The 25,660-nt window shown below is 38.6% G+C and overlaps 1 protein-coding gene across 7 annotated transcripts in view; it reads right to left on the bottom strand.

Moving 5' to 3' along the window:
- BAZ1A (bromodomain adjacent to zinc finger domain 1A) overlaps positions 1–25,660 on the bottom strand; it is a 67,423-nt gene that overhangs the window by 26,154 nt on the left and 15,609 nt on the right. For 5 of the 7 annotated variants that reach the window (XM_071746139.1, XM_071746141.1, XM_071746140.1 and 2 more), the window contains 10 exons: positions 20,978–21,121; positions 15,687–15,788; positions 14,476–14,563; positions 12,517–12,651; positions 11,711–11,813; positions 6,434–6,600; positions 5,504–5,599; positions 3,535–3,673; positions 2,948–3,094; positions 38–133 (listed from right to left, as the gene is read on the bottom strand). In XM_071746139.1, the coding sequence (XP_071602240.1) occupies positions 38–133; positions 2,948–3,094; positions 3,535–3,673; positions 5,504–5,599; positions 6,434–6,600; positions 11,711–11,813; positions 12,517–12,651; positions 14,476–14,563; positions 15,687–15,788; positions 20,978–21,121 (1,217 nt within the window). The remainder of the gene's footprint in view (positions 1–37; positions 134–2,947; positions 3,095–3,534; positions 3,674–5,503; positions 5,600–6,433; positions 6,601–11,710; positions 11,814–12,516; positions 12,652–14,475; positions 14,564–15,686; positions 15,789–20,977; positions 21,122–25,660) is intronic. The other 2 variants (XM_071746143.1, XM_071746144.1) reach the window with 1 other exon arrangement.

Raw genomic sequence — 25,660 nt, 5'->3', positions numbered from 1 at the left:
GAAGAGTAACAAAACAAGAAGTGAAACCCACACATACCCTGATGTAACTGGGGCCATGCAGCTGCCAAAGTTGCAACTGCAGACAGTGCAGATTTTGTGGGGTCTGTATCTTCATCCAAAGCCTCTGTTAAATCTTTAAGGAAATAAACACTTTATTCTAGTGCAAATTAAGACTTGTACTGTGGAGGGGAGGAAAGCAAGCCATTTTTAAAAAGTTGCAGACAAAGCAAAAAAAGGGGCCGATATTTACAAAAGCATCACGGTACGCAAAACTCAATTCAACATCCAAATTAAAATTCAGGTATCTTTAAATGCAACTTAAAATCCAACTAAAAGCTAACAACATGCACCACATGCAATAGGCTGTTCTCCCTAAATATAAGCTATTAAGGAAATCCCGATGTACAGAACATGCACAATGGCAACATAAAAGGCAGCAAAAACAAATCCATAAACACACTTCAAAGCAAAAAGAAATAATAATGCAAGAACACCTGTGCTGCATTCCCTCAAATAAACTATTTTGTCGTATCAATATTTTTTTAAAGAAAGACCATCCAAACCAATCAGACATTTTGATACTATTTATCACCACTCACTCTATACTTCTGATCTGTAATTTACATATAGCCATATGGTTCTGCACAAATACAATTACTAAGGCGTTAGAAAAAAACCCCATATTTCAACAAACAAGCATCTGCACTTAATAAGGAGCATTGCAAATTAGCAAACTGACCAGCAAAGCAGGGCAGTGAAAGGGAGGAACAGCAAAATTCATATTTCTTAGATAAATGTTTCCTTAACACGTACGGGTATTTCTCCAGAGGGTTGACAATTTTTTCAGCCTTGTATGCTGTTTAAATGGTTTCCCTTCACTCCAGTCCAAATCATTAACAAGTTACAAATTCAACAAGCCAATAAAGAGCCACAAATCTGAACTAGGCTACACAAAAAGCAAATCAGTAACAGTCTTGTATGATGACAGATGTTTGAAAACTATCATCCAGACATTGCAAAATTGACCTCTACACCTCCTCTGTTGCTGTATCTGTTAAACAGTGTTTGAGAAAATATTGTACACACCAAAACTCCACACCCACACTGTTTTCTGTTGCAAAAACACGGCCTGTAAAGAATTTAGGAAGCAAACTCACTAATTACTAATAGTTCAGTTAGTCAGAATACAAAACTGAGAACATGTAATCCTTTTATGGGAAAGATGTCTAAACAAGAGTGACAAGAAAAGGAAGTTCAAAAGCAAGTAAAAGATAATAGATACAGTGCCCTGCCCACAGCTCTTGTAAAATAATGTGAAACAGCAGATTTTGCAATTGCCAGCCCTACATAGTAAAATTAAAATATGAGAGTTACAGCACATTTTTTCTGATCAGTCTCACGAATAATAAAGAATCTAATCAACTATTCTATGATTACCTGGTAAGGCAATCCTTCCTTCTATTGCCCAAGCAATGCTCTCAGTAGTTAAAAGATCCAGATTATTCTATGCAATAGTAACTAAAATCCAGTATTTGTTAACACCATGTCAAACCCGTAACTCTGTTCAGTTAAGAGCAGCCTCTATTGCTAAAGACAGTGCTCATATTTATATGAAAACATTTTACAGATTAGACATAAAACTTAAGCATGAGAATACACGTTGTCTTCAGGGGAGGAATGAAAGGAACCTTCCTGTTCCTCACTCAGCTGTCTCACTGGGGAACCACAAGATTTACCTGACCTCAAATGGGAGTGCTCTTATGGTCCTATCTACCTCTAATGCAATTAAGACTAGCAGGAAGAGTCAAAGCTGCTTTAACTTGTCAGCAAACCTGGCAGTCCATAAACACAGGACACATTGGACAACAGTAGTGGGACAACAGTTGCCTTCCCTTTCCACCAAGCATTGCAGAAGGCAAAAAAACCTGGATGAAATCTTAACCTCAGCTTCAAAAGAAAGAAGGTACATGCAACAGCAACAGCTTAAAATATTTTCAAGGCTTCCACTCTGGTGCTTCTTTCTACCTCCTAAGTTACACCAGTGCCCTGTTTTGCGTGACCATCCCTCGATACCCGATGAGCATAACAAAATAGTCAAATCAGTTCTCTGATCCACATCAAGGCTTCATAAATAGATAAGCTGAAAAATATGAGAGAAGCACCTTGAAAGGGCGTTAAAAACAAAGAATACTTTAAGTTTGTGTTATTGACAAACTCTTTACAAAGCATTCTACTTAGCATCAGTAAGACCTGACAGACAGAACACTCTTCAGAATGAAGCTCAGAGCACTCTCAGACCATGGATCAAACCTGAGTTGCCTGAACACAGAACAGAAAGTCTATTTAGGATGAAATGCATATGCAGTGTGGAAAAAAGCCTACACTTCTTTCTGACCAGTGGTCAGCATACAGCAAATGCCTCTGGAAACATGGGCAACTCCAGCTTCAGAGTGAAGACAGAATGACTGAGATCCCTTACTGAAAGAAACAGGGACATGGTAGCATCTAGGCTGGGGAGTTTTAGTTTTTAATGTAGTTCATTTGAGAACTTTTTTTTTTTAAATCACTACAGATAAAGACCTTTGAGAAGATTTAGGAAAATGTCTTGTTTCCTGACCCTCAGGAGAAACATCGAACAGTGCTGAAGGAAAAGGAAGCAGTGAAGATGAGTTTCCCTCACTTCCAAATCATAAGCAGTGCTGTTACAAGCTTATTATGCATTGCAGGACACAATTGTAGTAACAATGAACTTGATTTTTCCCTATTCCACCCAGGCCCAAGCAGTTTAAAGCTTGCATTTTAGATAAAAGAGAACTATCAAGTCCATTTACATATAATATCCATGCATAATAAGACAAGGTTAAACAAAGGAATGCCATAAGTCATGCAGTTTAAAGTTAATTCCAGTGGAATTTCAGTTTTTCAGCAGAAAAATTAAGGATCTGACCTTTGGTCTCAGCATCAGCTATTTGATCTTTGGCCACTTCCTCTTCCTCTTCGGCCATTGCCTGAAAGATGGCAGTCAGGAAGAAAAACAGCAATTCACATAGTGGGCCTTCAGTGTCATTTCCTACAAGAGCTTCCTCTAAAACTTCTGTGAATAAAGTTTAAGAAGGGTCACTTTTGCCGCAAAAGTGGAAAACAATTATGTACTGAAGAATGAATACATTTTTTTTTCTTCAGCTATGATAATCAAGTTACTTTTCCATATTTTACTGCAAATATCGCTAAGGCTATGCTGTCAGAAAGAGTGCTGACAAAAAATTATTTTCTCAATATATAACTGCAAGAGTAAAGTACAACTTGACATTTTAGTAAGTAGATTAACAACTTCTACATTGCAATTAATCTTGAGTAAGAAGATGACTGTGAAGAGAAAACTGGACTGATATGCACATGTAAGCACTGACGTAATAAAGCAACACAGAAAATTCTGTAACACTGGTACTTGGGTGCACTGAAGACATTTGTTTGGTTGATAGGAGTACAGACACCACAAAACAGCAGCACCTTGCCACATAAACGACAACTTGCCTAGAGTCACTCCTTCAGGAAATTCATCTTGAAGATCAAAAAGTTCCCCAAAGGCATACAAAAACTCCAAAACCATCAGAGCATCACCAAAGATCTCAGGAGGAAGTCTTGTCTTCACTGGCATTGGGACGGGAAGTTCCTGAAATAAAATGGGACAACATAATGTATTTTGTTTCTGCTGAACACACAAGTGATTAAAACTAAACAGTCCATGATCCTAAGGAGTCTATCTGCTAGGGTTCTTTATGTTTTACTGAAAACAATTCTGCAAGACACAGACTCAATTAACACAGTAATATCTGTGGTAGTACTTACTTAAAAAAACTTGTAGGTAACTCTTTTGAGATAAAAGCTTATTCATATTAACACATTTGAATAATTTTTTATCTTTGCTTAGTGGAACTCAAATCCACTAGAAGTTAAGAATGATGTTTGCTTTAAATCTGTGTTATTTCACAAGACTTTGGCTTTAAGTTTGCTGGAACTGTGCAGACAAGCCAAAATAAACATATTCTTAAAAAGTTACTCATTATTGCTTGCAAAGACAAGCAACACATTTGCATAAAAACACACCCATCTAATACTAGGATATGCATGATCATGTCTAGTGACTGAGAGTTCTGGTATTTGGGTTTCTGCATTGGTAAGGCAGTTATGATAGCTGAAGAGGACATTGTAAAGGTAGTGATGTAACCATGTAACAAGACCACTTAACAGAGACACTAATCACAGATGACAGCATCTAACCCTATGTTTGACTTTCAAATTAATCTCCTGATGTAACTCTTTGAGACTTGTCTTCACTTAATGTTTCTTAGCAGAGCAAAGGAATTTCCAGCAGGATGCTCATTTCCACAAAGGAGGTGTTAAACAAACATTAGTGAGAAGAATTCCAAATACTATGCTTTCAGAAGAACACAGTTAAGTATTTAATGGATTTCCTGAGAAGGGAACTTTTTTTTTTTTAAAAAAAAAAAGCAGTCTATGGGTGGATCTTGCTTCCTCACCATAACTCATCATTATTCATATTCTTTTCAATTTTCACCACAGTGATGATACTGCTCTTTCCCACCCCTCCCTTTCCCAGCTGAAGCACAGCAGCACTGTTTTGCACAGCTTCCTCCCATTTTGACAATGATTTTCAGTTTTTTCTCCCTTCTAGACACAGCTAAGAGTTTTCACACTCATCTTCAAGAGCCTATACAGCTCTACTTGCAAAAATATTAAATTTTCAGTCCTCCCAACCAGTGCTATCACTTCAATTCATTCAACACTCTCCTTTATTCCCACTTGTCCTCTTTGCTCTTCTGTCATGTTTCCCTGTGTATCTCAGTTAAACCCCATCCATGTGTTTCTGACAACACATGGTCTCTTTTTGCTAACCCCTGTCAAAATTAATCAGAACAAAATGTACATAAATGTATAACACTAGACCATCTTCCATTACCTGTAGCCACACTACATTCTTGTTCAGAACACTGAGTTCTTTGGAAGGTAAACCCTTATTACCTTATCTAGATTTCCAGGATCATTCAGAAGGATCCTTGTCAAGCAAGGATAGCGATAGAGTTGAAACTTGAAGAACACCACAGGGAGTAACAAGCTCATGTCCTTTCTACATTTTGCAACCAAAATTTATATCTTTCCAGTAACTCAGGTTTACTCTAGGAGAGCTCATGGTGTCTATATATAACAAAACTCAGGCACACTTGATACCCTCCGCTTAGTAAGCTCAGTGCTTTAAAAATACATCTGTTCCACATTAAGGCTGAGAACAGGCTGTAAAGCTTTTCTGGAGAGTGAAAATGCAGGTAATTCTATTTGCCTCACCACAGGGAAATATCACATGACTGCAAGTGATTCACAACCCCTACCTTTCAGATCAGACATAGATTTGCCTCTGCATTAGGGAATCTGTTCTGGGGACACGGTAAAGTATAGGCTTGAACTACTCCAAACTCAATCATACCTTAAGATCATCACACTCCATATCTTCTCTAGGCTTACTCCACTGTTTCAGATATTCCACATATTTTCTTTTTTCTTCACGCAGTTTCTCTCTTTCCTGAAAAAAAGAATCACACTGTATATAATGTACAGTCAGACTGCCCTATTTCTCTGTAACTGCACCGCTTACTATTTCAATCACACTGAAAAATAGAACATTTTTAATTACAATGAAACAATCTAGTATTTTTTACTTTGTATAAAGATATTAGCAAAAACATTTAGAAAAACAGTGGTGATAATTTACAGTTTTAGATATGGGGCTTTGTTAGGGTGTGCTTGGTTTTTGTAAATGGAAGTAGCTAAGGAAAATTATCTAAAATAAGGACATTGATGAAAGCTGCCACAAAAAAACCAAAACCAAACCAAAACAAAAAACCCAAAACAGAACAAAACCCCAAACCATAAAAATAGATCATGGACGTGACTGCAGTAAAACATAGAGGAATAAATAATTTCTTCCAATTAAAAGTGACAAAATGTTACTTAGCAATTTCAATCCATAGAGAACCCACAAGGAAACATGCAACCATTTAATACACTGTGAATCTGATGCAATACAGTGACTTTACCACTTAGGTAGAAAATAATGATTAGATCAAATATTGTCATGCATTATTGTCAAAAGAAACCAAAACAAACCTCATCACATTACTTCAGAATTAAGTTCAAAGTGAATTTTTGTGAACTAAAATTATAATATAGAGGATATTATCCAGAAACACAAATCCATTATCATATCTTGTGAATGTTTGTTCTTCTAGACTGCATTTCTATGAACTGAAAACAGTTAATGGAAGATAACTTGAAGCATATAACAACTAGGATATAAGTGAAATAGAAACCCACTGTACTGTTTATATATCAAATAAATTTACTGAAAACACATTACTTTTTCCTTTTCTATTTTGAGTCTCTCTTTCTCTTCTTTCTTCTTCATCCTTTCTTCTTCCACAATCTTCTTCAATTCTTCTCTCTTTTTTTCTTTATCTTCTTTCTCCTTTTTCTTAGCTTCTATAGCATTTGCCTTCTCACGCTTTAATTTAGCTTTTTCAAAAGCTACAAAGGAAAAAACAAACCAAACTTACATATACTTCATCAAATGTTCATTTTGTTTAACCATGCTAAATACTTATCTTTTTACAATTACACATGTAAAAATGTTATGAAGACCATTTGAATTGTTTCTATGCCAACCAGAAATTCAATCACTTGAGAGCTCTTTAGAGAATCAGAATTTATACGTTTTACAAAGTTGTCATCACTGTAAAAGTAAAATACAGAAGTTTATTACTTGTTTATTGGTTTCTATCAAGTCACATATAAAGATGAGAACTGATTCCAACTGCAAATAATTACAGCAATGTATGTAGTAATGATTGCTTAATAAAAGCATGTCATAACTAGGTGTGGCATATAACCACTAAGTATTTGTGACAGAATCATACAATGGTTTGGGTTGGAAGGGACCATAAGGATCACCTAGTTCCAACCCACTAGCATAGGCAGGGACACCTCCCACTAGACCAGGTTGCTCAAAGCCCCATCCAACCTGACCTCAAACACTTCCAGGCAGGGGGCAGCCACAACTTCCCTGGGAACCTGTTCCAGTGTCTCACCATCCTCAAAGGGAAGAATTTTTTTCTATACACCTGATCTAAACCTATTCCAGTTTAAAACCATTACCCCTTGTCCTGTATCACAGCATATTCTTATAAAAGAAGTTTCTCCCCAGCTTTCCTGTAGGCCCCCTTCAAGTACTGAAAGCTGCTATGAAGTCTTCCTGGAGCCTTCTCTTCTCCAGGCTGAACAACCTTAACTTGCCCTGCCTGACTTCAAAGGGGAGGTTCTCCAGCCCTCTGATCATCTTCATGGCCCTCCTCGGGACTCAGGTCAACAGCTCCATGTCCTTCCTGTGTTGGGGGCTCCAGAACTGGACACAGTACTGCAGGTGGGGTCTCATGAGAGCAGAGTAGAGAGGGAGAATCACCTCCCTTGACCTGCTGGCCACGCTTCTTTTGATACAGCCCGGGACATGGTTGCCCTTCTGGGCTGCAAGCATGCATTGGTGGCTCAAGTGTGAGCTTCTCATTGACCAACATCCCAAGTTCTTTTCCTCAGAGCTGTTCCCAATCCATTCTCTGTTCAGCCTGTAATTGTTCTTGAGATTGCCCCGACCCATGTGCAGGACTTTGCAATTGGATTTGTTGAACTTCATGAGGTTGGCCCCACTTCTGTCCAGCATGTTGACCATACCACACAGCTTGATGTTGTCAACAAACTTGCTGAGGCTACACTCAATCCCAGTGTCGATGTGGCTGACAAAGATATTAAACAACACTGGTCCCAGCACCAACCACTGAGGAATGCCACTCATCACTGGTCTATCTGGATATCAAGTCATTGATCACAACTTTTTGAGTGTGATTGTCCAGCCTGTTGTTAGCTAGAGTGGCACATCCATCAAATTAATGTATTTCCATTTTAGAGACCACAATATTGTGTGTGACAGTGTTGAATGCTTTGCATGAGTTGAGAAAGATTACATCAGTTGCTTTTCCCTTGTCCACACATGCTGTGACCCCACTGTAAAAAAGCCACAGAATTTGTGAAGCACTAATTGCTCTTTGTGAAGCCATGCTCGTTGCCACCAACTACCACTGAGTTTTCCCTGTGCTATAGCAGAGCCTTCAGAAGGAGCTGCTCCATGATCTTGCAGAGCACAGAGGTAAAACTGACTGGCCTATATTTCCCTGGGTCTTCCTTTTTTCCCTTTTTGGAAAAGGGGTGTTTATTTCCCCTTTCCAATCAGTGCAAACATCAGCCTGCCACAACTTTTCAAATATGATGGACAGCAGCTTTGCAACTTCATCCACCCATTCACCTAGGAGTCATGGATCAGCCTTATCAGGTCCCATGGACTTGTGCACTTTTAGAAGGTCATGAACCTGCTCTTCTACAGTGGGTGGATATTTCTTCTCTCAGTCCTTGACTTTCCCTTCTGCAAATTGAGTGAATGTCTTCGCTGGTGAAGAAGGAGGTTAAAATGTAATAAAAAACCTCAGTCTTTTCCATGTTCCACATGACCAGTCCTCCTGTTTCCTTCTGGAGAGGGTCCACATTTTCCTTTGTCTTCCTTTGAGCCCCAGCATACCTCAGAATTTTTTCTTGTTACCCTTGATGTCCCTGGCGAGGACTATCAGGGCTTTAGCTTTCCTGCTAAACCTGCTCAGACAATCTCTTTGTACTCCTCCCAGGCTACCTGTCCTTGCTTGCACCTCTGTAGGCTTTCTTTTTACATCTAAATGTTGTCCAGGAGCTTCACGTTCATCCATGCAGGTCTCGTGACATTCTTGTCTGCTGCCTTCCTTGCTGGAACTCATTGCTCCTGGGCCTGGAGGAGGTGATCCTTCAATACTGACCAACTTTCTTGGACTCCTCTCACCTCCAGGGCTTTATCCCATGGTATCATACCAAGCAGATCCTTGAACAGGTCAAAGTCTGCTCTCCTGAAGTCCAGGGAAGTGAGCTTACTTCACACCCTCCTTGTTGCCCTAATGATCCTGAATTCCACCACTTTGTGCTCACTGCAGCCAAAGCTGCACCAGCCCATCCTTGCCAGTGAGAATAAGGTCCATCTTCTTCTGTGAGTTCCTCCACCACTTGGAGAAGAAAAATGTCATCAATGCATTCTGGGAACTTCCTGTGTGGCTGATACCTTAATCTGTGTTGTACAGCAGATGCTGGGGTGGCTGAAATTTTCCATCAGGACTAGGGCCTGTGACCATGAAGCTGCTCCTATCTGTCTATAGGGCGCTTCACCCACTTGGTCTTCCTGGTCAGGTACCCTTTAGCAGCCCCCCACTATGGTACCCTGACCCATAAATCTCGTTCAGCTCCTCTTCTGTGTCCAGGTGGATCTCCATGCTCCCCAGCTGGTCACTGATGAGGAAGGGCAACACCTCCTCCTCCCTCACCTGTGCTTCCTAAAGAGCTTGTACCTATCAATTCCCACGCTCCAGTTGTAGGAGTCATCCCACCACATCTCAGTGATGCCAACAACATCCTAGCCCTGCAGGCATGCTCATAGCTGCAGCTCCTCCTGTTTGCTTCCCATGCTGCATGCATTTGCATAGAGGCGTTTAAGTTGGGCCCCAGTTGAAGCTGTCCTGCTGGCTAGGCTAGGATTATATTTTCCTGCATTTCACGTGCTCTCCTGCTGGCCTATGATCCTTGAAAAGTGGAAACCTTAAAATAAGTGATCTTTCAATATTTAATTATTACTTAAAAGTCAACATGTCTGAAACCTACATACGATTTCAGCAGGTCTTGTGCAAGTTTTATTTCTGCTATACAGTTTAAGCTGAACTGGGTAATAATTGGAAACAAATTATTATAATTAAATAAAATTTAATCATACATTTTATTCAATTAAAATAATTGTAATAACAATTATTACAATTTTTTGTAATAAATGTTATTTCTTGAGGAGAGAGATGCAGAATTCTTTGTAGCTGCCTGCAGAAAAATAGCAGGATAGAAATTTCCACTTTCTGTGGACAATGTCTATCAACCCACACACAGACTACCAAATGAAAGGGGATCAGAGGGCTTAACATTTTAATAAAATAAGCCAGAAAGCTAGAATCACAAGTTAAAAAAAAAAAGAATAAAAAAGCACCCTACTTCCATTGAAAAGTGGTTGGCATTCAAAAAAGATTTAATTACATTTTCATATAAAATTCTGAAAATGGACTAGACTGCTTTTATAGGTAGCTACTACACATACAGCAGTGGCTCTCCCTCACTAAACACAAGCAGTCCCCTTGTCCTCTACATACTGAGACAATTTTTTAAGTACTTAGTGATTTCCAACCTTTCCACATAATGAAGAAAGTATTATAGCAGTGCTTTGTAAGAGACTTCACGGATGTCAGTAATTGTCATTCCAACTGAACTTTATTTAAAGGTAAAATGTTTAGATTAGAATTAGATTACATTAATACTGTATATTTGTAAGTCTACTTTTAAGCTTATAGTATGTATAGCATCATACTCTTCAAACAACCAGTATAACATGTTGCCAAAAAGCTGCATCTTTAAAAAATAGGTTTATAATCACGGGCCTACATTGGGCCAAAAAACACAGAATGCTGAAAAAGTGTGACACCATATTATTATTATTAATTGTTATTATCATCATCATTATCATTATTTAATGCATTCATGATCATATTGTGTCCTGAACAACTAACAGAAGAACTTACAGAGGCTGAGTATGAACATGCTGTGATAGCTTTCTAGTGAAGTGTCAGAAAATACAAAGAATACATTTGGATCTCCATGTTACACGACTTATGTCAAGGTTAATTGCTCTTTCATTTTGAGACTCTATGTTTCAAGGGCATTAAGTTTTGGGATACAGTAAGTTAGCATACAGATAGAAATAAGCCAGAATGTGTCTTTACAAGCCTTCTAGATGCTCTAGTTAATGCCACACAAGAAAGGAAGCAGCTGTGATGTTATCTGGTTGGTTGTGCTGCCACTTCCAGCACATAAACATATCCATACTAGTTGTGGAAAAAAATGGACACACAAGCTTGTGGAGCTTGTTAACCTTGCATCCCCATCTCCTATGAAGAAAAGAGCCTCAGCAGCCTGAGATAACTTTGTTTTTACTCTAAGTAATCCTGCAGAACTTGTAGACAATACCTTAACTATCCATGCATGCACATCTTCAGAAAGACTCGGGAGTTCCTTAAGACTATTACAAGCTTACAAAGCATTTAGTTCTTACATTTTTTGGATTTTCCTCATACAGAGTGATTTGTGGTAAATGTTTTGATATACCTTCAGCTAGTATAATTTACATCTGACTTCAAAATCCAAACTTCTGCAAAACTTTATTTTCCTCTTTATCTGAGATAGAAATCAACAGCTGGATTGCAAGCTTCCTATATTTCCTCAGTTAAGTTAAATAAAATAAACAAAATCGTTCAGGAAACAACCATTCTAATGACTATAAGGAGCACCTTACAATAGTGTTGTTGCAGTGTACTCATTACACTTTCCCTTTGAAAGGTACAACCCCAAAAATATTCTAATTATGGCCTGCTCTCCGGCCTGCCAAAACTGGTTCTACTAGTAATAGGACTAAACCTTAACTTACCCACAGCCTGCGTATCTTCTTTGTGCTTCTGGAACCTTGTCTTTTCCTTTGTTACTTTGCTTTTGTTTCCTTGAGTATTTTGTTTAGCAGTAATCTCATCCTCCTGATAGAGAAATTGGAGGGGGAGTGTAAAAAAGAACATAATATCTACAGTGAAATAACTAGCAACAGATATTCCCACTTTCTCAACAGTTCTCTAAAACAAGAATAAAAACAAGCTGCAAGTGTTTCCCACAAACATACTAAGTATACCAAGATTCTGTCTAACGGGGAGAGGGGGAAATGGAATGGGAAGTGGAAATGTGGGAGGGGGAAATGTATGGGAAGAAAACCCAAACCTAAAACTTTTGCTTCCATCTTTCTTTTTAAATAAAGTAGTTTAGAGCACTAAGCTTCACTGCGTTTAAATACAGGTAAGTGACATAACTGTGTCTGAGGGCAAGTGGCATAATAGTATCTAAGAGTATAAATTTAAGTTTTTTCCAAAATTAATCATTCCCAAAATGGACAAGTATTCTATGTGCCTTCACAACACATCAGAAAGCTAGTTTCTCAGTGGGATCACAGAAATACAAAAGAAAAACAAGTACAGAACATATCAGATATGGTCCCTTTTCTCAGCTTAACTATAAAGCAATCTACTTTAATAGCAGTTACGTAGTATATCCCAATTTGTCTTTAAATAAAAAAACCAAAACATTATCAATATTTCATTCCAACTGTTCTGAAAGTTCAGAGAATGGAAGAACTTAAAGACCATGACAAGGTGTCTTTATCTGGAATGAAATAAAAATGTTACTACTTACAAGACTAGCAGATGCCCTCTTTGGAGGTCTCCCTCGCCGCCTGCTTGCAGGACTGAATATAAATGTGGGTGGGTCATCAGGAAAGAAGCAGGAGAAATTTTGTTCTGCTAAATTATATTTTGCAATTGATGTTGCCTTAGAAAGAAATATGAAAACAGGTATTTACTGTGTGATTCTTTTCATAAATATAAGCTAATTAATGAATTGTTAATTCACACAAACAATAGAGGTAACTAGAGTCACAACTGGTACACTTAGCATAAGAAGTAAAACTCTGAAACAGTTGAGTTAATCCACCAAGTGGACAACACTGAAAGCAGCTCACATTTAAAAACAGAATTTGGCCTCCTTTGTTAAGATGATTTTTTTTAATTGATGCCTTTTAGCAAACACAGCTGGTTCACTAAACCCAAAGCTACTGAAATGTTTTTGGGAAGGACTTTTGACAGAGAAAGCTAAAAAGTTAATTAATAGGAGAATCTCACAAATCTCTTATCCTACTTAAATGTTTCTGCAGAAGGATAATTTTTGACTTTTTTCCTTCTGAAAATACTGTATTAAGTTTCTTTTCAACTCTGCTATCTCTACCTGCTGGCTTCAGGAAGTTATATTGAGTTATAGGTACGAGGATACAAAGGAGATACTAAAAATAAGACAGGTTCACGTAAACTGATAAAATGCAAGACAATCAACAAAAAGCCCAAAGAGGAGATGACAAAAGCACACATACACAGAACATAACAATTTTCCTGAGGCACCAGAAAGCATGTCTAATGGATCCCTAGACTCAACACACTGTATCGTCTCAAGGACAACATGATTGCTAACAAGCCCAAGGAATGGGGTGGTTTATCCCTTTCAGCTCAATTTTCTTCTATCACTATCTCTTTTAAAGAGACAGACTTGGAAGTTACAAACTTTTTCAGAATTTAGTTGCCTTTGTTACTCTCCACAACTTTTAGATACAAGACTCTCATTGATGGTCTCCTCTCTCAAAGCTCTCCTGTGCAGAATGATCAGCTACACAGCTGTATGAGGATTCCTCTTAAACACACACCAAAAATAAGACATAACACATAATAAAAAAGCATGCTTTCTAAAAACAAGATGAAGGTAAGAAAGATTACAGGATCAAGGCTACAATTTGCAATGAGTTCAGGATCTCCTGTGGCACAGCAAGCAAGGCAAGGAAAATAACTGCCTACTTGCCAAGTGTGAGAAAAGATGTTCAACTCCTTGAGCGCAAGGAATCAAATTCTCATAGTCACAGGCTAAGATGAATCTGAACTTGTGCCATATATCCCCACATAAAATGACAAAAACATCTTAATATCTCCAACACCTAAGGCCTCATTAAAAGCCCATTCAAGCCACCTGAACCCTCTGGTACTTCTGTCTCACTGAAGAACTGGGGACTGAATCCAACTTAAAATAAAATATTTTCCCACTCAAAGCATTACAACAAAATAACACTAACTTACTGTACCAAAACAGAAATAGTTATTTTTTAATTTGACTTAGAAATACCAGCTGCATAACTTGAAGAATGAAAACAACTGGTGTGGTAGACTAAGCAAAAATATGTTTTAATATGTAACACTTTCTAGGTAAAAGCTCCAGTTCTTATTCTGGGGAATCTTCCAAACTGGTCAGTAAAGAAGAAATTAGATTAAATAAATTCTGCCTCATGTAGAGAAAACTACCACCAGGTTTACAAGCTGTCACGGTCTTTAATGCTGGGCTGGCAATTAACCGAAAAGTTAAGCAAAACATAAAAAAAAAACAAAACTGTTTTTTTAGAAGAAGTTGCAGTATTCACTATTTTATTTTGGAAAAGTCAAATGCAAAAAGATAATCTGATGCAGTTTTAAAAAGAAGCTCTGAGCAGCTAGCAGACAAGAGCAAAAAAATACTTCAATAGGGTCGATATTCTATCACAAATTATTCCTTCTTATTTACCTTAGTCTTAATAATTCCATCATGTGGTTCACAGTGTTGTTTCAGAAAAAGTTTAAGCTTATCACGAGAAAAGAGATGTTTCCTCCGGCTGTATTAGGAAAGAAAAGTAGCATTATCAACTAATTCTTTAATTATTGTTTAAATACAGCTGAATATACATGCAAGAACACATGTAACAGATCATATAACTGACTTTTTTTCCATTTTCATAATTATTAATTACACCCTTACTATTGTAACTAACATCCATTCTTTGCAACCACAATTTAATTAATAGATTCCTTATGAAGGAGACAAAACTCAGGTAATACTCAAAACAGTAGAGGTTTGCATCCTCACTTGTTTTTAAGATCCTTCTGTTTGCCTTTTATATGGGCAGACAAAATCCACAGCCTATTCTCATCCCCACTAGATCCTCCAAACATTCCTCGCCATCAGAGTAGCTTTTAAAATCCCCAAGTGGGGTGGTAAGGCAAAGAAGGCTTCAGCCAACACGTGAGGGGTAGAATTCACACTCTACTTGGTCAGGCTGTGGCATTCCTTGCTGCAGGACAGTGTGTGCTCTTCATGCTGCCTGGCATTCCAGGAAACCCACACTACTTCATGGGAAAGAGCTACACAGGAGGAGTTGCAAAAAAAAAAACAAAACTAATCTAGATTCAAGCTCAAAGTTTTTTTTCCCAAGCATCCAGTTTATAAAGTTTTGCTGCACAACCTACTCTAAAAGAAAATTTTAACTAATTTCAAGGCAAAATTGTTATTTAAGAAGCAAAAAATCTTAGCAGCTTTCTATTTTAAAGAAGTAAAGCAGTCTGATTGTCAGTGTCTGGTCTACCATTTCAAAACAGTAATGCTAACACACAGAGCTCACTGAGACAACAGTTCATCAGTATTACAGAACAGAGTTCTCAAACTTATTTTCACCTACTCCATCAGTCCCAGCAGTAGGCATGGGTATAAGGAAAAACAGAAGTTCTCACCTGTGCATCAGTGAAAGCACAGATACTTGTAAGGAGCTGGTATCTGTGTTAATACAAGTAAAGCTTGGAACACTTGTTAAAGAAAGCCTGTGAAACAGTATTTTATTCCAGTGCCTCCAATTAATTGTTCTAATTATCATTTTAAAATGTTATTTTATATTAAAAACATTTTGCAGTCAAACAACTCACAAAATTAAAGCACAGTATTAAGTTTCGTATACTAATTTTTACCTTAGTTGAGATGCTTTAACAATAACAGTTTCATATAGGTCTTTTTTAATAGGTTGAACTTTGTATTTGAACAAAGAAGGATCAATTATGGCTTTCTTCTCCCTAAAATTGAAAATATATATATATAAAGTTAACCATAATAACAAAACATCCATCTTTTCCTGTACACACTTCATATACTTTGCACCTACAAAATGGATATCTTGAAAATACCCAGTCATATTTAGTACAGGTGGTAACTTCTACTGGTACCAAAGAGGTCCTATTTAATTCTGCCAACTTTTCTGCCACTACATTTAGACCTCCAACAGAGCCAGTAAAATTGCATGGAACAGAAAATGGGATCATGGACGTTGGTTTTTTTTAACAGGGTGATGGGAAATGAGAAGGGAAGGAAGAACAAATCAGGAGACAAGTAACAAGACATTTATGTCCCTCAAAATAATCTCCTTAATACTCTCAGTACTTGTGATGGCAGTAGGAAGACAAGAAAAAGAAGAAAATGATTATGAGGAAAGATTCTAAAAGCCAGAGTTAAGTAAAATGAGTAAGAATAGTAACCATAGGCCTATAGGTCACATTTAAAAGTTAATAAAACCCAGAATAATTTTTGAAATACCAGTTCAGGAAATGCATCCTCATTGGCAACATTCTGAAAATAGCAGGAATCATAAAGCAATGCATCTACACTTAAAAATAAATGCTTATCAAGTTACAGCTTGTTTTTCCTTCCTGAAGTGTAGTTCCCTTTTACACCCACCAGCTACAGAGAACTAGATCTTTCCCCCCATGGAAAATATTCCTTCAGTTTTAACATAACCATAACTGTTTTTCTCACTCCTCTTCCTATGGGAATAACTATCCAGATCAGGTGTGCTATCACTCCTTTAAAAAACAGAGGGGTTTTGCCATAAACAATTTAATTTAAATAGTTTGGTATACAAATATTAATAATTTATATAGCATGGCTCACTTCATGAACAGTTAGACTACTGAGATTTTCATTTAATTATCACAGAATCATAGAATCATCATGGTTGGAAAAAACCTTCAAGATCATTAAAAAGTCCACCCATTAGCCCTACACCACCATAACCACTGTCTCCTGAAATACCACGTCTACCCATTTCATTAACACCCCCAGGGACAGTGACTCCACCGCCTCCATGGGCAGCCTGTTCCAATGCTTCACCATTTTCGGTGAAGAATTTTTTCCTAAGATCCAATCTGAACCTCCCCTGGCACAACTTGAACCCATCACCTCTTGCCCTATCACTACTCAGGGGGGAGAAGAGGCCAACACCCACCTCACTACAGCCTCCTTTCAGGTAGATGCAGAGGGCAATGACGTCTCCCCTCATCATCCTCTTCTCCAGGCTGCACAGCCCCAGCTCCTCCAGCCTCTCCTCACAAGACCTGTTCTCCAGACCCCTCATCAGCCTCACTGCCCTTCTCTGCACCTTCTCCAGAACCTCAAGGTCCTTCCTATACTGTGGTGCCCAAAACTGCACACAGTACTCAGGGTACAGCCTCACCAAGGCTGAGTACAAGGGTAAGATCACCTCCCTGGTCCTGCTGGTCACACTGCTCCTGATCCAGGCCAGGATGCCATTGGCCTTCTTGGCCACCTGGGCACACTGCTGGCTCATGTTCAGCTGCTGTCAACCAGCACACCCAGATCCCTCTCTGCTGGGCAGCTCTCCAGCCACTCCTCCCCAAGCCTGGAGCACTGCTGGGGGTTGCTGTGGCTGAAGGGCAGGACCTGACTTGGCCTTGCTGAAACTCATACAAATGGCCTTGGCCCCTTGATCAAGCCTGTCCAGATCCCTCTGCAGAGCCTCCCTCCCCTCAAGCAGATGGACACTTCCACCCAGCTTCGTGTCCTCTGCAAACTTACTGAGGGAGCACTCTATCCCCCTCCATTCATACCATCAATAAAGACTTTAAGCTTATTTCCAAACATACTTTTTTCTGCTTAGATTTTGAGTTTCAATGATTAACCTAAGTAGTTAAAATATTCCCAAAATACTCCTCCATAATTTGAAATTTAGAGTAAAAATTTTACTTAGTGCAGAAGATGAAGAAAAAGATCATTTGTTAAACATGGAAAGATTTAGAAGTTATACAGATCTGGCATAAAAGCTGCAGCTTTATTTTTTCTTATATTTTATTTTATAAAGCTATATATAGGCTGCATAAGAGTTACCAAAGGTTAGACCCATTTTGCAGCAGAGACTCCTTACACCAAGTTTTCACAGGTCAGCTCTGCTAGACCACCAAGATCCAGAGGAAAGAACAGAGTATATTGTGAATAATATGTGAAAGCTAGAACTTGATTATACCAGTTTCTACTGTACTCAAGTCAACATATCTGGCATTTTTTTAATGAGGTTATTCTGAACCACTGACAGATAATCTCATCAACCCTTCAATAACTTTGGCATGGTGACCCAATGACCTGGATTCAAATTTCTGCCTATGGTCCTGTTGTAGTACATTCAGACAACATTGTCTTGAGATAGCTTTACCAAGAAACTTCTGTGACCTTGTCCTTCTGAGTTACCTTGTCAAAGGCATGATTATCTTTCTATATTATCTGGTCCAAGTCTTGCTCTATGTACCTATACCTATCGATGAATCTAAAATGAATGCTGCCCTCCTTTTCCAAAAGGCACAGTGGCTTTTCTTCTTCTTTCTGACCAAGCTTGAGAATGGAAAAAACTCCCTTGAAGAAAGCTAGCTAAATAGCACAATCATTTATATGGTCTCCTCCTGCTCCAGTGCAAGTCTTACACAGAGGTAAGCTGTCAGTGTATCAACACTGAAAGAAAACGTGGCCTCTGCACACCTTCAAAGGTTGTTGCTCCCAAGCTACTCTATACCAATTACAATGACCCATTTTAAACTGCAGTTTTGTACATATTTTAGTATTGTATAGATTTGGCAGGACAAACCCCACAACCTTCATTCTTCTGCAGTGTACTAAAGCAAATATAAGAGTTCAAGCTTACCCCTAAGTCTAGCAGTTTAAGGTATGATGAACACTGCTATTCTATGATGACCACAATCCTATGTATCAGGAGGTCCCTGGGCGTAGTGCTGATGGTTTAAGAGCTAAGAAGATTGCTACCTTTTGCTTTGCAACTCAGTCCTTACAAAGCAGCCTGCTTTTCTGAGGGAGTGCAGGAGTAAGAGCACCCTGGCCTCTTTCTCCCTGTACAACCTCATCTCTCATTGCAGAACACAATAAAAAGGTCAGCAGGAACACTTGTAGAGAACACACGGCTATTTCTGCCCCACATGGGCAGGAAGAGGGTCAGAGAAAGGCTGGGATCTCTAATGACATCTATTTTCAGTTAAGATTCTCTAGCCTTACAGATTCTTTAGGAAAAATATTTGCAGATGGCCCATCAATCTGTGCTGTGCTCCCCTCCCCCTCTCTCACAAACACACGGAGCATCTGCTGTACCATTGTTTAATGGCACTGCAGCTTTGCACAGAGGCTGGGTCTCAAAACCTGGAGATCGGAGTGCAGACAGAGGCAGAACTGTGGTTCTGCACATATCAACTTGACATCAGTCTCAAGGTGAAAAACATCCATGCTCTCCACATCCAACTTCCATCATAAACAGCAAAATATAGTCCTTGAAGAATGCAAAACAATACCACCCAGATCAGTGGGATTTCTTGTTTTTATGCATAAAAAATCATAGATGTCAATATACAAAAATTAACAATGCTCTACTTTCGGATAGGTTTTACAGGTACAGCAAGCAGCATTTCCCAAGTTTGCATATACCCAGACTATATCCAGAAGCTAAGTGAAGTGCTATTACACTCCTGCATTTTTTATGAAAAGACTCCCTTAAAACTTCAAGTAAGCATTCTAAAGCCATAAGAGGGTTGCAGTTTAAGCTTGTACAGTATAAATGTTAAGCATGCCATAGAACAATGCTTCCATAATTTGTATATTCCCACAAGATTTCTCTTTCTGAGACAAATCAGTTTTACTCCTTTTCTGCAATGTCAAAAAAAGTAATCAGCTCAGGAGAACCACAGACTTCCTGGGAGTGTAAGACTCAGTCTTACTACCAGCTCTGTATGCATGGAAGTGACAGCAATATAAAGGGACCAATCCCACAGTCAGCTCCTGTGCACGCTTGTATTATTCTAAGAATAATATCCTTTCAAGTGCCATATGCCTTGTAGAACACAGAAAATGCATTTATTTTGTCGGAGGTGTAAGATCTTTTCATGAGCAACTTGGACTTTGCCTTCAAGATACAGTAGAGAATAATTATTTATCCTATTTTATTTTCTTAGACAAGTGAGGAGCTACACCTCACTTATTCAAAGCATGTCAGGACATGAAGTCCTTCAGCAATTAATGAAAATAACTTTTGCAGCACATGAGATCTCAAAGTCAGTGACAGTTCACATAAAGCCTTTAGGTTGCTAGATACAAGACTGGGGCTGACTTCAAACTTCTTTCATCAGCAGGGTGCTTGTGAAGCCCAGGTATCTTTATTCTCATTATACTGCAAGGATAAGCTGCATATATAAACTCAGTCACTGGTCAGTAAAGAGATACTCCAAATTAAACACAGCAGTTACAGCCATAAGGCTCTGTTACTCAGTGTTTTTAAGCTATTCCAGCCTGTAGATGGTTTCTTAAGACAAGGCACACACTGTTTGACTGCACCACAAATCATAATCAAAGCCATGAAATACAACGGTGTTTATTCATATGGACACACGCACAGAGAAGAAAGCTTTGTGTGTTTTTTTTATATTTTGGACAGAAGCACATTTAGTCTTCGGAAAGTCTTTTCAGACAGTTACAGTGAGTGCATGTCCTCCTATTATAAGGCAATCTCAGTTCTGAGTCCCATGATGGAACTGAAGTAATACATCAGGGTAAGTAGAACCAGACTCTAGAAATGCAGAATACGACTGCATTTTCCAAGCTATAGCAGCACAGTTCTGCAGGAGACAGTACTATCAATAGGCATACATGGGTCTTCCACCATCTCTCAAAAGAAACACTGTCATTCCAAACAGATTAACAATGATTATTCTGTAGGTACTCAATTTCTCATAATGCACGGTTCTCTGGTGGATTACACATCGCATAAATGGCACCCGTGAATACTCGGCTTGTCATCTTCTGCTGGCTGAACACTCACTATCTATACAGATTAAGTAATTTGTTTCAGTCAGACCCTGCCACGTCTGTTTCAGTCCCATTTCCCCCCAGCCCAAATGCTCTCTACTGTAAAAGTATGGTTTACCCATTTTGTGCAGAGCTATTGTGCGTTTCTGAGTCATCGCTGTCACTGATGACAATTGTGTCTCCCTCGGTGCTGCTGCCATGGCCATTTGCCATCCCATTGTGATGGGCTGGAGCTATAACTTCCAGAATCTTACACTGACACCTGAAATAAAACACAGACATTTATTACAGTCAAAGTCTTTGACTAGTGCAAGGAGCCTAAAGTTGTAGCAAATGCTGTTTTAAGAATACAAATATAACTGAACATTGTATTGTCTACTACATAAGGGAATACCTAAGAGTTCTGCACTGAAATACTAAGTAAAAAACCATTAATTTCATGAGTTCCATCTAATAAACAAATTCATCTGCTCACATAGCTATCAGCTTCACTGCTTGGGGCAACAAATCAAGCCACTGCTAGGAGTATTTGTGGCTGTAAATTTTTTTTTTCTTCAATTCTTACTTAAGTTAAAAGTACACTTAATATTTTATTTCAAAACTATTCAACAAACCTTTTGCATTGATAGCAGACTAAGAAAACCAAAATATTTTCATACCCCAAAGTATTTTTACTTATAAGAGATCATCTTCTACTGCTTTCAATGACCTAAATAAACAAGGCTGAAATGATCATTATGCATCTAATCTTAATAATGGCCCATTTATCTGCTGACACATATTAAGGCTCCATCTGGCATGCACACAATTGACAAAACAAGTCTATCCCTTTGACATCCTGAATGCTAGCTATAAAAGGCAGAATTAACTACATATTAAAAAGTATAATTAATCAACAACTCATCCTGGATAACTGTATTATAGCTGGTTCTTAACCATTGACTTTCACCCTTATCTAGAATTCCATGGCTCATAATTTTTTTAGTTTAAATTTCTAAAGTGTTGTCTGCTTCATGAAAGTTAACTACTGTGGTCAGTGTTTGCTGTCACACACTACCAATCAAAGGGAGGGGGAGAAAGAATAATTCTCTTCTCTGGGTACCAAACACTGTTCCTTAAAATTAAGAAAGTGGGGATTGAAGAACAGTGCTATAATTAGCATGGCATCATGCTCAGTTAACAACAAACAAAAATACCCAACAAATCCATGACAGACAAATTCTAAGCGTCTTCTATGCAAACTAAACTCTGGCAAAAAGGAACCAATGTCAAACCATTTATTAAACACCTCTTTCTGCAAGCAGACAGTACTGTCCAAAATCTGCACACAGAGACAATAAAAAAAAGAAATAATAAAAGGGGGGGGGAGGTAGTTGGCAGAGGGAGAAAAGTTGAAAACAAAAATATCCTAGGTTCCATTCCCTTGTGAATTTAGCTATGAGGAGTAATGCAATTAGTGCTTGTAACTACCCTCCCCAGGCCTCTCTCCAACAGGGAGAGAGCTCCAGGACACTCCAACAGGATATGTTACTTTAAAAGATATAAAAGTAATTAAAAAAAAAAAATGCTAACATCCATACACATTCCTAAGGATAACAGTATGACTACTGCTTAATTATCCCCAGGGAGACCAGAGCTGCCTGTGTGCAGAGGCAGCCTGAGCCCACCAGACCCAGTGACTGCAGGCACGCTGCCATTCCAATGCAGCCAGCTCCACTTCCAAAGCTGGCTGGTTTGGGGCTGGAAGACACGTTTTCCTGGTGAGTGGAGCCCAAGCTAATTAACTGTGAAATTCTAAATAGGCTCTGTATATAGAACCAAGAGCACCCACGTATGTAATGGAGACTGAGCACAGTGGCTGTTCACACAATGAGTCCAAGTCCAACAAGGCTTAGGAAGGTGTGGCCAGGCACCAGACTCGGCTGAATCCCAAGAGGAAAGTCTGTCATTAGAGTTCCTTGGTTTTCCAACGTTTAGAACATCACAGCATCACCTTCAGACTGAATAATGTAGGGGCTGACTGCATGGCAGAATGTGTTATTATGCTAAAAAAGGCTTCTTAGTAGAATTACTCCTGTTTCAGATTATAAAATGTAGTTTTCCTAGAGAGTTCCATTCAATTTAAAATACATTTTAAAATTAATTTCTAGTGGAAAATAATAAAAAGCACCAATCCTTAAGGCTACTGACACATCCTCCCATTTGTTTACCATTTGAGCACCACAAGAGGGAGCGCATAAACACCCAATTTGCAATCACATTAATACAGCCACATGAAAGCTAAATCCCAATCTCTGCCAGGGAAGGACAAAGAGGCTGAAAAACACACACGTGAATCAATCCCCCTGGACAAAAAAGACTTAGTCACTGAGTATTTTATCAACACTTAATTTACCTGTTTGTCCAACAGACAGCCCTGTAATTTACAGGGTATCACATCACCTTCTGTAAGAATAGATATTATATATTCTATAGACTTGATTTATTAAGCAGCAAAATCCCCAGTACAACTGCTTTTTTTTTTTCCTTTTTATTATTAAACAGGGAGAATGACTAATGGAATAAGCTATCAGAGAAAGCAAGTGATCCTCCATGTACTATGCCTTCATTCAAATAATTACCAGAAATCTTTGGGGAAGGAATCAAGTGAAACATACATTATCTGGCTCAATAAAAGCATAATCCAATGAAATTTAATGATTACTGATAGACAGGGGATTAAGAAAGTGATGTAGCTATTCCTTCTGGCATTAAAAAAATTATAGCCTACAAATGAAGACTTTTTTTAGCCTTGCTACAGTGAAGTCATGGCTAGTAGCAGCCAGTTCCCTGGGCTAAGAGAGGCAGATACTCTGCTTCTAGTGCAAAGGAACATCTACTCAATAACATGTTTCCTCAAACTCACTTACTATGACTCTCATTTTATATCATAAGGCACAAAGAACAGCTGAGCAGAAAGCTGAAGTAAGACACTAAAATGAAGTACACTATTTGAAAAACTTTCCAAAAAGGATACCATAAGATCTTTACAGACTTTATGTCAAAGTCAAGCCATAGTCACTGTTTTCCATAAAGTAAGAACTGAGGGTTCCTCAATTTAAAAAGACAAGTAAATTGAAAGTAAATAAATACCTACCCCAATGCCCCCCTGTCAGGAAGCACTTTCTTCAATTAACAGCAAATACTGCGAAAAAGCAGACAGCCACACTAAGTGGCTATATAATATCCCAAAGGTACTGAGAAAAGGATCAGATAAATTAAGAGCCATCATGAACTTTTACACAACAGTTTCAGCAACTCTAGCTTGGATACTGACTGTTGAAAGCTTGAACAGTAAACCTCCAAAAGGGTTTCCCTGTACCCTAAGTTTTGCATACTTCTTTCTGCAGTATGGGCTACTATCAAAAACAGGGTAAAGGTCCTCTGACCCGTACCAGGGATGGCCTTTATGCTCACAGCTTTATTTTATCTTTAAGCTCAAAAACCAAGCTCTTTGAAGTCCTGTTACATCATGGAAAAGGTTCAAAGTAGTACTTGGCCTATATGATTAAATCTTATTTTCAAAGAAAGAGAAGAATAACACAGAAGCCCAGAGGTTTTAAACACAAAGCTACTTGTGTTTAAGTATCTGCTACTTCAAGCTGCTCACTGGAGGATCTGATGAGAACGAGAGCATGTGCAACAGGCAAATATTTGCCACAGCAAAGAGCAGAAGGAAAATCAGTATGACCTCTCTCTCATTTAGAGGCACTGAGACACTGTAGTAGCTCAATGATTTCAGTACCTTATCCTTCCTAACTGCATGACAGCTAACCAAATGAACACTGGATCACTAGGAGAGTCTGCTCCAGGGAAACCACACACCTAACAAGGTAGTTGGGCAAGACACAGTACAAGCTTCAAACTCACCAGCAGTCCAATGGATTCAGGGAAATCAAGAAAAAAAAGGTTACTTGCCACATTTCTCATTCATTCATCTCAGCAATTCAAAGCTACACACAAGCTATTCTGAGTTGTGGGACAAGCAGGTATCTCCATCTGCCTCCAATGAAGCAGCAAAAGAATGCTGTTTGAAGAAAAGGGCCAAAACCAGCTGTCACAGGACATCAAGCAGAAACCTTAAGCCTGCAACTATCAACAGATTCACTTAAGTTGGAGAATTTCTTCCCAAATTCTGAGTAGGCCTTCACACCCAACCAAGGCTGGAGCTGGAAGCTGTGAGACACTTCTCACTGCCCATCAGCTGAGCGTACTGCACAACAACTTTTGATCTGACTGGTGCCAACTTCTGCTATATAAATAATAGTCTGGCTGTCTGCTATGGCCCTATTTCATATCAAAAAACAAGATCCCTGAAGACCCAAGTGAGTTACAAACATGCCTCTATAGAGACTTCTATGTTTTACAATAGTGGTTTAGTATTGTATTGTACAATAGTATTGTATTTATATGTATCTTATGTTCTCATGGCTCTTATGTTTTACAATAGCCAGACAAAAGCACCTCTTGGATGCAGAAGTCTCTTTCAAATGGGGAGGTGGGAGAACATTCATTCAGGCCAGCTGTTAACATAAAGAAAACAATGACCAATGAGTCTGAAGTGAATGGGAGTTCATTTTTAAAAATACACCCAAATGAAAGACCTAGGGAAGTACACACTGGTCAGTATCACCTCTGTACTCAGCAGGATCATGAAGCACATCTTCCAGAAGGCTCTGCCTAAGGCATATGGAAATGTGGAGGTGGGTGGTGGCAACCAGCACAGTTTCACCAAGGGCAAATTGTGCCATATTTCATGGTC

This window comes from Heliangelus exortis, chromosome 5 (genome assembly GCF_036169615.1).
Source record: "Heliangelus exortis chromosome 5, bHelExo1.hap1, whole genome shotgun sequence".
NCBI lineage: Eukaryota > Metazoa > Chordata > Aves > Apodiformes > Trochilidae > Heliangelus > Heliangelus exortis.
This window is presented reverse-complemented; position numbering and strand designations above follow the sequence as displayed.